Genomic DNA, 15,749 nt, shown 5'->3' with positions numbered 1-15,749 from the left:
ACCCTACAGGTTCCAGTGTGAGCACTCAAATCTATCATCCACAGGGACCCCGCCAACTTCTTCTCTACTGACCTGCCCCCCTTCCCTGGGAGTCCTGGATCACAGACTATCTTTATTCCTTGTAGATTGAGGCTGGATAGGACCAGGGGATCATGGGGAAGTGGGGACACAATACATCAAGAAACAAGCCAGTGATCTGCATGCTTTACAGTATTGGATAAGGAGGGAAGAATCAAGAAATATATTCATTATCTGCACCTCTCACTTCACTATGCTTTTTTATTACAGAATATAACAACACTTATACTGCATCAAGAACAGAAACAACCTTGTAATTAGATAGGGGTTTATTTGAACTAAATCATTCTAAGAACAACTTGGCCGACTCTGAGGACATTAATCTCTTAATCTGTAAGATAAAAAATACTACATAGCATTGAAAATTATTTATTTTGTACCAAAGTGTGGCACCTATTCTATATAAGCTGCATTACTATCATTTCATCAATTATAGTAAATTGAAAATATTGCAGAGAGTCTGTTTACTTAAAGAGAATGTGCATTGTTGAGCTCTTTTTCTAACTGGTGACAAACAGAAAGAACCAGCAGTGTAACTGCTAAGACGGTCACATGATTTGCTCTTCACTTGGATTTCCTTCCTCCACAACCAGGGATTTCAATACCTGAGTGATGGCCATTGAGAACTGCACCGTGTTGACAGACTTCATACTCTTAGGACTCTCTGACAGGCAGGATGTGCAGCAGGGGCTCTTTGTGCTCTTCCTGCTGCTCTATGGCATCACTGTGATTGCCAATCTGGGGATGATCATGCTAATCAGCATGGACCCACGACTCCACACGCCCATGTATTATTTCCTGAGCAACTTGTCTTTCTGTGATGTTTGCTACTCCTCTTCCATCTCCCCCAAGATGCTGGCTGATTTCTTATCTCAGCAAAAGAAGATTGAATATCTCTTATGTATGGTGCAGATGTTCTCTTTTGGTATTTTTGGAACTGTGGACTGTGTCTTGCTGTCTGTGATGGCATATGACCGTTATGTAGCCATTTGTAATCCACTTCTGTATACTGTTACCATGTCCAGGAGAGTGTGCATCCAGCTGGTGGCCATGGCCTACACCGCAAGTTTTATGGATACCACCATCTTTACATATTGCACAACTCGATTGTCATTCTGCAAGTCCAATATCATCAATCATTTTTTCTGTGATGTGCCACCCTTACTAGCCCTCTCCACCTCAGACACAACCACCACTGAAATAGCAATGACCATTTCCTGTAGTTGTATTGCGGGGTCAAGCCTCATCACTGTTTTCCTCTCCTATAGCTACATCATGACTACCATCCTTCACATGAAGTCAGCTGCAAGCAGACGGAAAGCCTTCTCTACCTGTACCTCCCATTTAACTGCTGTGGCTATATTTTATGGGACACTCTTTTTCATGTATTTCCGACCTAGTTCCAGTTACTCCATGGATACTGACAAAGTGGCCTCTGTTTTCTACACAGTTGTCATTCCCATGTTAAACCCACTGATCTACAGTTTGAGGAATAAGGATGTGAAAGGTGCCCTGAAAAAAGCAGTTGACACTAAATTATGTACTTGGTGAAAGTGTGTTCAGTCACAAAGGTTTTATTTGCAGATGTTGACAACTAAAGTTTATGGACATTGGCACAGTTTTCTATAGTCTCACAAATACAATTCTGGATATTCCTTTACCCACCTTTGTGCCTAATCTGAATGTGAAGAATAGTCATTATGAATCTTTATCGCTTTGAACCAAAGGAAAGAAGTAATAGGTTTACTCTACTGTTTTGCAAAGAGGATCTTGGTGTACTACTCTGCTCTATTCATGAGTATATTTATCCCAGATTGATACGGGCACTCTACCGTCTTCTTCCGTATTTAAAGTTCCACTTTTTTAAGCAATGATCTTGATAAACTTGTGCCAGAAAGGAGTTTTAATAGTTCAAGTTAACTTTCATTTTCTTCTTCATCTGTGCTTGTTCCATCCTATAAATGTCCCACCATAAGATTTAGAAGTAATAAGTAGTAAATGAATGAATAAGAATAAATTAAAACTCTTATGGCTTAGATCAGAATCCCATAAATGCAAGGCTCTTGTCTGTCTCTTTCACTGGTATTTCTACTTGGTGATTTACAATGCTCATTTTCAGGATGCCATTCAAAAACATTGATTGAATGAATGAAGGTGTTTCCACTGAAGGGCAAATGTAAAAAACAACCTTTGTGAATGGAAATGAAAATAGCTTTCTTTTGTTTTATTCTAGCATGTTCATTTTACTCAGAATTCACCTGTACTTCTTTGCCCAAGGCTGAGTAAGTGCCAGGGACACAGATCATGTCATGAAGACAACTTCTCAGATCCTCTATTTCTGATCATTCTACCCCAGGGGTCAGCAGGATCAGCAGCTCTACATTTATATGGCACATTATAGCCTTCACATCAGACTCTGGATGTGTCCTCTTGCCCTCACTCTGGGGAATAGATCCATGCTCTTGACAACTCTACAGAAGCTGTATGAATGATGCTGGGGGATCGAGGACCTTGACCTTCTCTGATCGTCACTATCTTCTTAATGTATAAAGTGTGCTTAATGTATGTTACTTTACCTCCCTTTACAACATGTTCATAGCATTACACTGATCAATGTTTTTTGAAAACATGGAATTCCCAATTGATATAGTTTAAGTTGAAGAGTTATTAACAAAAATTTATGTTTGATGGAGAAAAAGAAACAACCAAGAAGTGTTTACATTACTATTCCAGTTGTAATGACTTAAATTGGTTCTCTGTCAACCTGTGAAATAAACTGAAACCTTAGTCTAAACACAATTGAATTGTGCTCATTGCTTAATGATTTGATGGTAAGTAATGCTAAGATCTATTTTATAATTTAAGGTGATTGTACTTTGTATTTACATTATTACTGAATAACAATGCTGTTATAAAAACATTGTATAATCTCAGGTTTTCAGAATACTCATTTAATTTTAAGGTTTCCATTTTATTAAAAAAACCTGGAGGCTATCTCTTCTTCTTCATGGAAGACAGAATAATAGACTGCACAAGGCTTCTCATTTAGGTCTCTTTCTCTTTACATACACACACTCACACACGTCCCTTTAACATATAAAGTGTGCTATATGTACATTCTTCAAACATCATTAGAATGAAACAACACAGTTCTCAGCTCTAGTCAAAGGTCCCATTCTTAAGTCACAGACATCTATCTCCTTTCAGCGTTGTACTCATATCATTCTTTTATTAAATCACCATCTCCTATATGACATTGTGAGTGTTCTTAGCTCAAGGACTGAGCATTCCTTGTCTATTATCCAAAGCAGCTGCATTATGTCAGTGACACACTATGACAAAACAGACAAATACATGCAAAAATGAGGTACTTGATAACATTTTACCTCTAGTTAGATGTCACTGAAACAACAAATCTTAGGGTAGGAGGCTTGGCAATACATCTTTCATCATTCTTCAGAAAGTACATAAATGGGTGAGGATGCCAAAGTGATGGATCTGTAAAGACCTGCATATGACTTACATTCTAAGCAAACAGCATTCATCTCTCTGAATATTCCTCAGATTTGTCTGTTTCATCCATCTCTGCTCCACTTTCCACTGGAAGTATATTATGAGCAACAGTATAGTAGAATACATTGTATTTTTAAGCATAAACCAACAACATATGTTTAATAAAAGATCATACTCACAGAGTGGGTGGAAGTGGGTGAAACTATAAATGTGATAACGGTAATGAAAAAATACAATGAAAATAAATGATTGAAAAGATCCCCATGCAAATGAACTATATTATCAGATCCAGCTTTTAATGGCTGTTAATTTCTATACTCTGTTGAATATCCACCAGCCCAAAAAGAGGAAAATATTCAAAACACACATTTACTGTGTCATTATTCATATAAGTTGTATGTTCACAATTATGAGAATGTAGAAAATCATATCTATACCCATATAGATCACATAGATAATGTGATAGATTTAAAATGCATACATACATATATATGTAAAATTAAAAAAAAAATTGTGTACCAGGGGAATTCAATGTTATACAATTAAAGAAGAGAAGTTATACTACCCCACAAAATGCTGCTTTGGCATAATGGTTACTTTGAAATTCAGTTACTCAAGAAAGCTGCTCTCTTGTCATACATTGGAGACAACATGAGTCCCTTGGTTCACACATCCTTTGCATTTATTCTGAAGCACTGTGATAAAAAATGTTGTGAATCATTTTGTCTGTAGTCCCCTCCCCTGGATAAGCCAGCCTGCACAGATACATCATTTAACAAGTGGCATCTCTCCACTTAGGGCAACTAATGGACATGGTTTCATCACATCATCATCTCCTACTTGTTCACCCTTTTCTCAGTCTTAAATCCACTTTATTACTGGGAGGAGGAAAACTTTCTCTCTATGAGACTCTCACCTGACTTCTGTGTCCACCCATCTGGGCAGTCTTCTCCCAGTATTGTTAGAAGTATTGAGATAAATTGGTAAATTTGTCTCAGTTCTACACCATGGTCACCCTCTTCTTAAACTTGTTGAGTTACAGCTTGACAAACAAATACATAAATGACACCACTAAGAAAGCCACAGGACTGAAGGAAGATTCCTTGTAAGATACAACTTTCCAAGATGTGTCTATTTCCCAAACCACAAGCTCTAACTGGAAACTCAAAACAGACTTAGCAGCACACACACAACTTCTCTCACAAGAATTTCACCAAACACTCATTTTTCACTTAGTCTAATGCAGTTTATAGGCCCAAAGTATAAGAAAACATTTAAAATTCTTAAAATTGCTGCTTAAATTCGATGTGGCAAAGGATTATAGTTGATTGCCTTAAAGGATATAGTGAATACCTCAGAAAGATGTGTGTGTATGTATATGTAAGTGAGTGCGATCATCTATAAATTACCCTTTGACAAGGGTAGATCACTGGATGAGGGAAGAAGCCAGATTCCCTTGATTCATATGCCAGCTCTGTGCCCAGACACTGAGTGGCACTTTGAATAAGTTACTTAATTTTTCTATGCCTCAGTTAACACTCTGTGAAATGGGGAGAATATAGTACCTGTCATTGATTTTTACATAATTAACTAAGTGAAGGTCGAGAAGACTGTCTAAGCCATTTGAAGTACTTCATCGATGTTAATCACATGTATAGTCTACGACCCAAATAACAATCTTATAACTATACTCAAGAGAAACCAATGAGTGTGTTCACTCCAACACTTGTACAAAATATTCACCATTGAATTATTTACAACAGTATGAAAGTGAAAACAACTCAGTTTTTCTCAACACATTAAATCAGAAGTTGACAAACTTTTCCTTAAAGTGATAAGTAGTACATTTTTTAAAGACATGCAGGCTATAAAATTTTTCCACAACCACTGAGATTTGCTTTTGTTTCAAAAAAGGAAAACATCAATAATATATAAAGAAATGGTGCATCCCAGCTTCAATACAACTTTATGTGCTATAGTTTGCTGACCCAGGTCTAGGTTTGGCACATTATTTCGTGATGAGTTTGTACACTGAAAAACCACACAGGAATGAAGATGAATGAACTGCTTCCACATACAACAGGACAGAGAAATTTTACAAACATAGTGTTGAGTGAAACAAGCCAGACAAGGATGTGTAAAATATTATATGACTTGATTACTGTATACCTCAAAAACATACAAACTGATTTAGCATACTGGACATCAATTTGTGATGGGTGTGGGGATAATTTCTGAGATGCTAGTGATGTTCTTTTTGTTTTGGCCTCATTCTGGGTGCACACGCCAATGTATTTTTTTCCTCAGCCACCTCTCTTTCAGTGACTTCTAGAACAGCAACTGGACAACAGCAACTGGAACTAGAATGTTGGTAGGTTTCTTTGGCAAGATGTCAATTCTCTTCTGTGGTTGCTCTCTGAAATTCTTGCTCTTCTGCATTTTTGCAGAGTCTGAGTGTCTGAAACTGGCAGTGATGGCCCTTGATGGACACAAGGCAAGTAGCAACCACTTCTTCTTTACATTCACCATGTCCAGTGAAGTGTGCACCCTGCTTGTGGCTGGGGAGCATATGATGGGAATTATAGATACTTCAATAAATACAATGTTAATTTGGTACTAATGTTCTTGTGGGTCAAATGACATTAACCATTTCTTCTGAGATGGCCCACCTCACCATCAGCTATATTGATGAGATTCTCAGGTGAATGACTTGGTGATATTCACAGTTTTGGGCTTCATTAACTGATTACTGTATCAGAACATTTTGTTCCAATTGTTATATATCCTAGCACTAATGAAAACCAACTGTGCTGAGGGGAGATTCAAACCTTATGCCACCTGGACCTCCTACTTAACTGTGGTGGTAATTTCTCAGGGAACTTGATCTTCATGTATTTCAGGCCAAGTTTTTCCTACTTCATAGTTGAAGACAAAGTGTGATCATTGTTTTACACCCTGCGATGCTCATGCTAAACCCTGGGACTTATAACCTATAGCTGAAGATGGGAAAAAGGACCTGGAAAACCTTAGAAACAAACAATGGCTCCACTGAAAAATTATTTATTGGGCTATGGAAATGTGTGTGTGTGTGTGTGTGTGTATGTATAATCTCCCAATGTTAAATGTACTGTGTTGCAAAAAGCTGAACTGCTTTTAATTCATTTCATATCAACCAGTAACTATTTATACTATGTTTCAGCCACAGAAAAATGTGTCATTTCCTAAATACTGTATGCCCTCTTTTATGTCTTGAATGTATACGTGGTACACTCTTTTTGTACAAATGCTGTGGACTTATACTTACCAATTTTTATTGCATTGATCTTTTAATTGTACATTCACTTAATTTTCTAAAACTCACTGAGATTTCCAAAGTGTCTACTTCACTTCTATGAGATTTTATCCCACAGCAACTCCTGCACATTTTGTACTGAGGCAGCTTATCATCTATTGGAACTGACAAATTTTGATAAATGATCATTTGAATTATTTATAATAAACTCTAACGATTCCATAACGAAGAAAGACAAGGCCCTATATCTCGAAAGCATAGTGATCAAATAGAAGGAAGAATAAATGTGCTTCCTCATATGAACACAATTACTTGCAAACAAAAAGATAAGTGGGAATTAACTGAGAGCTTTGAGTAGTTAGAGAAGCATTCTAGGCTAATGGATCAGCTAGTAGAGAGGCCTTGAGTTGGACAAAACCATGTCGTTTCTCTGGATTTAAAAGCTTAGCCACCAATGTGGCTAAGGTATGAAAAGCAAAGAGGACTGGACTCCTGAGTCAATCCCTGTGCTACAATTCACAATTCATTGGCTTCCTCCAGGGGCTGTCCTTCCTTCCAGCACTCTCTAAACTGGTCCATACACCATCATGTGCCTTAGGACATTGTGGAATCTATGATTCTTTTTCCCATCATTGTCATCATGGTGGGGTTTCAAGCATTCTGAGATTCAGGACTGTGCTTTCTATTTCTTTACCCAAGCTCCAGCATGGCACCTGAAAGAAAGATATCAAACATGTTCACTGATACTGAATGTTTTTACATCTAAGGCAGAAAAAATTCCCTCACAGCCTAGTACATGCCTTCATTTCATTTTTTGTTGCTTCTATGCAAGAACATAAAGTGGTTGTGGATATTAAAATAAGGGAATGTTAAAGACATACAGATAAATCCTTTGAAAAATAAATAAACCAAACAACATTTATCAAACTATTTGACAGCTTCAAATTTGTTGATGATCCAAGCACTGGAAGTGTCTTCTTTAGCAAACAGGGACAAGGATATGAATTTGAAGGATCACATAAGAAGCAAGGGCAATCTTAACTATTTACACAAACCAGAAGTCATTCCATTTCTAGATGCCCTTACAAAATGCCTTTGAGTGAAAATGATAGGGGACTAAAGAGTTGGAAATTTTTAGTTTAAGGAAAATAGTTATTAATCTAGTAAGTAACACAAATGTTAAAGCTATTGTTTCAGAAACTATAGATAGATAAGGCCCATCCTGATTCCTGGGAAAGACAGCCAGCCTCCTGGAGCACTGTCAAAGATGATTACCCAGTGGAAAAGTGAAGGCATCCAGACCATTTTGTTCCAGGGAAGGACAGACAATCACCTGCCCCAGGGAGCAGCTAACTGCCCAGAAGAATGCTAAAGTTTCTTTCACCTAATTCTCCCCAAATTTTAAAACCACTCAAAGCACCGTCTTTATTCCCTGTTGAAAATATGTTGGCTTGGGAGGAAAATGTAAGACAGATTTTTTAGGATGCCAACACTCCTTCTTCTCAGATCCCTGGCCATATGAACAAAGCGCCCATAAAAATTTAATCCCTGTTTCTGTTTACTGAATTTGGCACATGACCGGCAGCATGAACATGGTTCTGTACCAATTTCAAAAACATTTCAGATTGCTAGGGATACCCAAGGAGGACAACAAGACTGCTCTGTCTCTAAGCAGGTATTATTTCTGAGATTCTAAAACACAGTATGGAGGAAAAACAATAGTGGATACTTCTTGTGGCACTAATACGTCCATTTTAACCCATGGCCTTGGAAATTTTACCTCTGGACTGGGTCCTGTCTTGAACAGCAACATGGTAGGAGTGCAACTGGACTAGACTAATGCCCAAGTAGAGATGGGTGTCAACCCTACAAGCGCAAAAATAACAGCATTGAGCTAGCACACTATTCCCCTGTAAGACACCTAAGACATACTTAAATTCAGATTGCATATGCTATAGCTACTATAAACAGAGATGAGTGTAATGTGTGAACTAAAGAGAACTGAAAAGAAGGGAGAAAGTAGAAGGGTTAGCGATTCAAATAATCTGTGTCTTGGTCTGGATACTTTTTACTAGGGTATTTTTAAAAACAAGTTGTATACTTACCACTTATGCATTTTCTGTATGTATATGCTGCGCCATGACTGACTGACGAGCAGCTACCCTGATATCAGTAATATCCATTAATATCAAGTACCTGTTTGAATGTGAAATGTAGATAGCTTTCACTCACTGACAAAAATCAGAATTGGAAATCTATATGGCAGTTTTCTGTTTGCAACTGCCCCTAAAATCCCACCAATAGTTTTATACCCAGTAGAAATGAGGAAGTGTGTACATACAAAAATGATCGATGTAGCATTATTTTGATTTTGACATAAATATTTAGTATGATTATTCATTGGAATCCTGCACAGCAAAGAGAATGAATAAACTGTCCTTACATGCAATGGCTTGGGGGAATCTCAGGTACATAGTACTGAACCAAAGGATACACACATGAGATAATAAAAGAATGATTGTAATTCTGTACACTTTATAAAAACATACACAACTATTTACATTTTGACATCAGTTGTGTTAGGGTCCACAAAGAGTCTCTGAAAGGCTATTTTTCTGATTTTTGTTCAGAGTTTGGGTCCAGGGACATTTTAACTTTCTAAATTGTACATTTTATAATATGCATATACATATCTTTAAAAGGGTTTCTAAAAGCAAAGACCATTTACTATCAGATTATAAATGATTGTGGGATTTCATCGTTAATGTTTAATCACTAACGGTTTCTTATATACACACATTTTCAAAATATTATGGTAAAATTAACAAAGCATACAACTTCCATAAACTATTTCATTCAAAGATTGTTGTTTTACCAGAAAGCGCTACCTCCCTTATATATCAGAGGTATTTTTAGCAGCCTTCACTCACCACTTTCCTTTTTCCTGCACCAGGAAGCCTCACTGAACTGGTTTTCCTTGGAGGCATTGACATGTGCTGTACTTTGTGATAAGGTCCCATGCCTCAGGGCCAACCCGCCATTAGCTGATAGAACGATATTTTGAGACAACTATTCCTTGTGCAAGGCTGTGGGGAGAGGGGCACCTGTGATATCAGGAAAACGCTGTAGATATAGAATATTTTTTCTCTCTTCTTTGCTCTGAACTCTTAAATTGTGTTGCGAATCTTTGCCTTTCAATGCATACTTAAAGAAAGCTATTCTATTAGAAAATAAAACCTCTGGGAATCAATTAAATTATCCACTTTTTGACAGCATATTGCACTCCATACTGTGGATGTCATTGGGAGTGGGAGTTACACTACAGCGCTCTCATGTTTATGAAGATGACCTGTGCATCCCTCTTGAAGGGAGTGTTGCCTGAGGTAGCTTGCATCCCTGGAGACAGGGAGCACCGAAGGGGAAGGAGAATGAGTGTGGGGAGGAATCTGAAGAAGGTGACCAAGGAGGACTCTGCCTCCTCCACATGAATACCAGAGAAATAAGACAGTGGTTATGATAGGGGTTTAAGACTTGGGAAAATTTAGCTGAAGGTAAATAGTCATAAATCTAGCAAGTCATGTGTATGTTAAGCTTTTTGTTTCAGAAACTACAGATAAGGCCCATCTGGCACCTGAGGAAAAAAAAAAAAAGTGACCTTCTGGAGTGCTGGCTAAAGATACCACCTGGAGACATCCCTACCAGGTGACTACCCCTCCCCTTGGAATTTCAAAGACTCTCACTAACTCCTGTTTGCCCTCCCCCAACCCCCTTATAAAAGATCTGGCCAAGAAAGAAAGGGAAAGATGGTTTGTTAGGGTATGAACCTGCCATCTTCTCGGATCGCTGGCCATCTGAATAAAGCGCCTATAAAAGATTCAATCACTGTCATTGCTTATTGGATTTGGTAGTGACAGGCAACGTGAACGCCGGTGTCTTTTCCAGTTACAGTTAGAGCTCTTCAGTCAAACAGGTGCAGCACTCTCTTGAGTTTAGCTGGTGGAAACACTCTTAGGTAGTTTTTCAACACATCTAGCATTTTTTTAAAGTCTGTAGTTCTTTTTCAATGACCCTGCCCATAGAAAAATAACACATGATAAAACATATAATTAATTATATCTACCACATATTCCTGAGAGATCATGTTCAATGCCCAGGGACCACACACGGACTTGGCGATATAACCCAGCTCTGTCGGGAGGCAGGGCTGAATCCTGCTGCAGATGGACTGGATGGAATATGGAAGTCAGTGCACCGGGACGGTGCAGGGACTCGCTGTTTGTCTGGTTTCTGTTTTAGATTTCTCTAATTTTTATCTTCCTTGGAGTGAATTGGTGCTATGAAAGCTATAGAGGATACAAAAGGTTATAGAAAATTTTAAGTATTTTTACCAATCTAAATACTTTAAAGATGTATACATAAATGGCAGGATATAAAATAAAATGCAAGCATAGATTCAGGAGTGGGAGGATTTTTTATTTTTAATCTCCCAACTGTACTTTTCATATTTTTAATTACTGTCAGTGTGGATATTTTATTTATTTATTTATTTATTTATTTATTTATTTTATTATGTTATTACATTGTTCCATTCCCCTCCTTTATTTCCCTTCTACCTTCACACCCCCTCACACCCCCATTCCCCCTACATCCACCTTTAGTTCATGGCAATGGGTCATATATATAAGTTCTTTGACTTCTCCATTTCCTATATTTTGTATATTTTTAAAAGAAATATTTCCTTTTTTTTTAAAAGATGTGTCTACGGAAAGAGATATTCAAATCAGTTCATGCCAGGTGTTTGGGGAACTACATACTGATCACTACATCATTATACAGATTTTCTTTTTCTGTTCTCCTAGCTTCAGCTCCACTGTCACTATATTCTCACAGTCCAGAAGGGGTCACATATCACATACATGATATATTGATTGGGTAAATTGTAACAGTGGGACATAAAACGCAATTAACCTCCTGAGACCAATTTAAAGCAAAGTGAGGCAGATTCCAGAGCTACTCAAGGAAAAGACGAATCAAAGAAAACACTAATAAATTTCCTCAGAATACTAAACATGGAACTGCCTTTTAACCCAGCATTTCCATTGCTAGATTATATCCTAAAAATCCTGCAACACCAATTCAGAACAACCTATATATGCCAGTGTTCACAGCAGCACAATTTACAATAGCCAAGTGCTAGAAGTAGCTTAAGTGCCCATCAGTAAATGAGGGGATCAAAAAACTGTGGTATATTTACATAATGAAACACTACACAGCAGAAAGAAAAAAGGAACTCTCACCTTTTACAACAGCATGGATGGAATTGGAGAATATTATGCTGAGTGAAATAGGCAAAGCAGGGAAAGACCATCTGCTCTCACCTCTACACAGAACCTAACCAACAAAACAAACAAAGTGGGAAAATAGAAACAGAAACATGGAAATAAAGAAGAACCTGACAGTTACCAGTGAGGATGGGATAGGGAGAAGGGGAAAAATAGGGGGAAGAATGGTAAGGGTCAAGTCAAGGAACATGTATAAAGGACCCATGGACAAAGACAACTGTAGGGAGGAGAGATAGTGAAAGGTGGGAGGTGGGTAGAGCAGGGGAAAGTAATGGCGGGGGGGATGGAGACAACTGTACTTGAACAACAATGCAAAAACCAACCCAATGAGCAGAACTCACCAGATTTTTCAGTTGCAATCTTTTCTCAATCTTATGTTCTACCTTTAAACTAAGCATAAATAGAAGGCTTTAAAAAAAAGAAAACAATCTTATCAGGAGGTGTGGGTTACTGGCCCAATTAATTTAAGAACTATTGCTTCAGCTGTGAGAACATCAATTTCTTAATCTCTAACAAAGGAGTAACAGAAACTATCACAAATATTACATAGGTTGGTATGGAAATAGCATGACTTAATATAAAAACTGTGCCAAAAACTTGGTAGAATGCTATGTAAATGTAAGAGATATTTTCACTAACATTTATTATATTTACATGATATAGCATGTATTTCCAAAGAGTCAGATTTCCTCATGGAGATCTACCATTCTTTACTGCTTTTTCTAATTACTGAAAATTATAAAAAAAAACAACGCAGCAATATATCTAATAAGACAGATGACGTTAACACTGCACATCCATTTTGTTCCTTCACAACCAGGGATTTCCAGACCTGAGTGATGGCCACTGAGAACTGCACTGTGTTTACAGACTTCTACTCTTAGGACTCTCTGGCAGGCGGGATGTGCAGCAGGGGCTCTTTGTGCTCTTCCTACTGGTTTATGGCATCACTGTGATTGCAAACCCAGGGATGATTCTGCTGATCAGCATGGACCCAAGACTCTGCATGCCCATGTACAATTTCCTGAGCAATCTGTCATTCAGTGATGTCTGCTACTTCTCCTCTGTCTCTCCCCAAGATGCTGTCTGATTTCTTATCTAAGCAAAAGACGATTGCATATAATTTATGTGCTGTTCAGATGTTCTTTTCTGGTACCTTTGCAGATGTGCAATGTGTCATGCTGTCTGTGATGGCATATGACCGTTATGTAGCCATTTGTAATCCACTTCTTCATACAACAGCCATGTCTGGAAGAGTCTGTACCCAGCTAGTGGCCATTGTGTACATCCGAAGTGTGGTGAACTCTGCAATTATTAGTTATTGCACAATTCAATTGTCATTCTACAATTCCAATATCATCAATCACTTTTTCTGCATCTTCTCACTCTTAGTAGCCCTCTCCACCTCAGACAAAACCATCAATGAGGTAGTGATGTGCACTTCCAGTAGCTGTGTTCTGGGGTTCAGTATTGTCACTGTCTTCCTCTCCTACAAGTATATCATAAATACCATCCTTAGAATGAAATCAGCCAAGGGCAGACACAAAGCCTTCTCTCAATGTGCCTCCCATTTAACTGCTGTGGCTATGTTTTATGGGACATCCTGTTCATGTATTTCCAACCCAGCTCAAGTCACTCCATGGACACAGAAAAAGTGGCCTCTGTTTTCTACTCAATTGTCAACCCCATGTTAAACCCACTGATCTACAGTTTGAGGAACAAGGATGTGAAAGATGCCCTGAAAAAAACAGTTGACACTAAATTATGTTCTGATGGAAGCCATGTTTTTACCCAAAGTGTTTATTTGAAGATCCTGAGAGCTAAATTTTGGGTGTTTGATATACAATAGTATGGGTTCACCAGTGCCTGGTTATAAGTATTTTTCACTACTTATCATTGTGTCTAAATTAAACATAGGGACCAGTCATTAATGATCTTAATTGATTCATGTATTTGATATACATTATTATTTTTTTAAAGATTTTATTTATTTATTTTTAGAGAGGGAAGGGAGAGAAAGAGAGAGAGAGAGAGAAACATCAATGTGCAGTTGCTGTGGGTCACGGCTTGCAACCCAGGCATGTACCCTGACTGGGAATCGAACCTGCGACACTTTGGTTCACATCCCGTGCTCAATCCACTGAGCTACGCCAGCCAGGGCCTGTATACATTATTATTGACTCACTAGTGCCCAATGATAAATATTTTCCTTTACTGTTCATTGTTCTAAATTAAACATAGGAAACAGTTATTATTGATCTTAATCTTCTCCCCAAGCTAAGGGAGACTAGTAATAGGTAAACTTCACTGTGTTTCAGAGAGGACTTTATCCCTGCCTTCTTTATTCACTGGTAAGTCCCAGTGAGACATCATGGTCTGAGCAACCCCTCTACCCATGTCAATTCAACTCACCCTCCCAAGGTTCCATTTATTTAATCAATGGGTGTAATAAACTTTCTCATTCTGGAGAGTTCATGGGTTAAAATAGGTTTGTTTTGTCTAATTCCTGCGTAATTGTCTCACTCTATAAATATTGCATCAGAACACTTACAAGTATAAGCAGTAAATAAATAAATAACAATTAAAAAAACCTTTGCCCTGAACTGAAAGTTTCATTCCTGCATGACCCTTTCCATTCTTGTTCACAAATATTTCTACCTGCCTACTGACAATGCCCTTCTTCCAGGATGTTTTTTATTGAATCACTGAATGAGTGCCCTCTGCAAAACTGAAGCAATAAAGAGCCTTTGTAAATTTTTTAAAAAATACTGAACTCCCTTCATTTTATTTTATTCTGTGTTGTTATGTCCAACTTACACAAAGGTCATCAGTTCTCCTTGTCTTTCAGTCTAAGCTGAATAAGTTTCAGGGACAGAGATCACATACAGAAAACTTCCTGAATCCTCTATTCCTCATCGTTCTGCCCCAAATTTATTAACATGTATCCAAAGGATCAGGAGCTGTAGATTCATACTGCACCTCAGAGTATTCACATCAGCCTATGGGTTCCCCTCCTTCCCTTCACTGTGGAGAACAGACATTACCTTATTGATAAATGTACAGAAATGCATGAATGGAAGTTGGGCTTAAAAACACCAGGACCTCCTCAAGGTCACTGGAAAGGAAAACTCCATCTTGATGTGTGTATAGCTCCACACTAGTTAAAACAAAATTTTAAAAAATGAATTGCCCAATTGATACAGATTAAATTGTAAAGTCATAGTTATAAACAAAAATACATGTTCAATGGAAAAATAAGGAAAATTAGTAGTATTTCATTTGTAATGATTTACATTTGCTGTCTGTATATCTGTGAAATAAACTGGAAGCATATTATAGACAACTCTAATAGTGGTCATTTCTGAGTATGTCATTGCTATTCTAATAGCTTAATTAAGTTAATTGCTTGTGTTGGTCTCCTGGCAGTCAATTGACAATTACCAGGTATGAAAAACAGAGCACAATGTCCGATTCCAATGAGTGCTTATTTTATTTTATGTAGTTGTCAGGAAGGGAACAAGGAG

General features: G+C 37.8%; 2 protein-coding genes across 2 annotated transcripts; both read left to right on the top strand.

Annotated features, from left to right (window-relative positions):
* Positions 1-690: 690 nt before the first annotated feature.
* LOC114499064 (olfactory receptor 1052-like) lies at positions 691-1,885 on the top strand. The gene has a single exon (XM_028515020.2). It carries the CDS (start codon positions 691-693, stop codon positions 1,627-1,629), a length of 939 nt encoding a protein of 312 aa, XP_028370821.1. The 3' UTR covers positions 1,630-1,885.
* An 11,328-nt stretch (positions 1,886-13,213) lies between these two features.
* On the top strand, positions 13,214-14,074 carry LOC114499063 (olfactory receptor 1044-like). Its single transcript, XM_028515019.1, is given in 3 exon segments — positions 13,214-13,282; positions 13,284-13,824; positions 13,827-14,074. Coding segments are annotated over 3 exon segments (858 nt in total).
* Positions 14,075-15,749: the final 1,675 nt, after the last annotated feature.

Source organism: Phyllostomus discolor, chromosome 6 (genome assembly GCF_004126475.2).
Source record: "Phyllostomus discolor isolate MPI-MPIP mPhyDis1 chromosome 6, mPhyDis1.pri.v3, whole genome shotgun sequence".
In the NCBI taxonomy this organism is placed as follows: domain Eukaryota; kingdom Metazoa; phylum Chordata; class Mammalia; order Chiroptera; family Phyllostomidae; genus Phyllostomus; species Phyllostomus discolor.
Note: the sequence above shows the minus strand (reverse complement) of the source record. Positions and strands in the feature narration are given on the sequence as shown.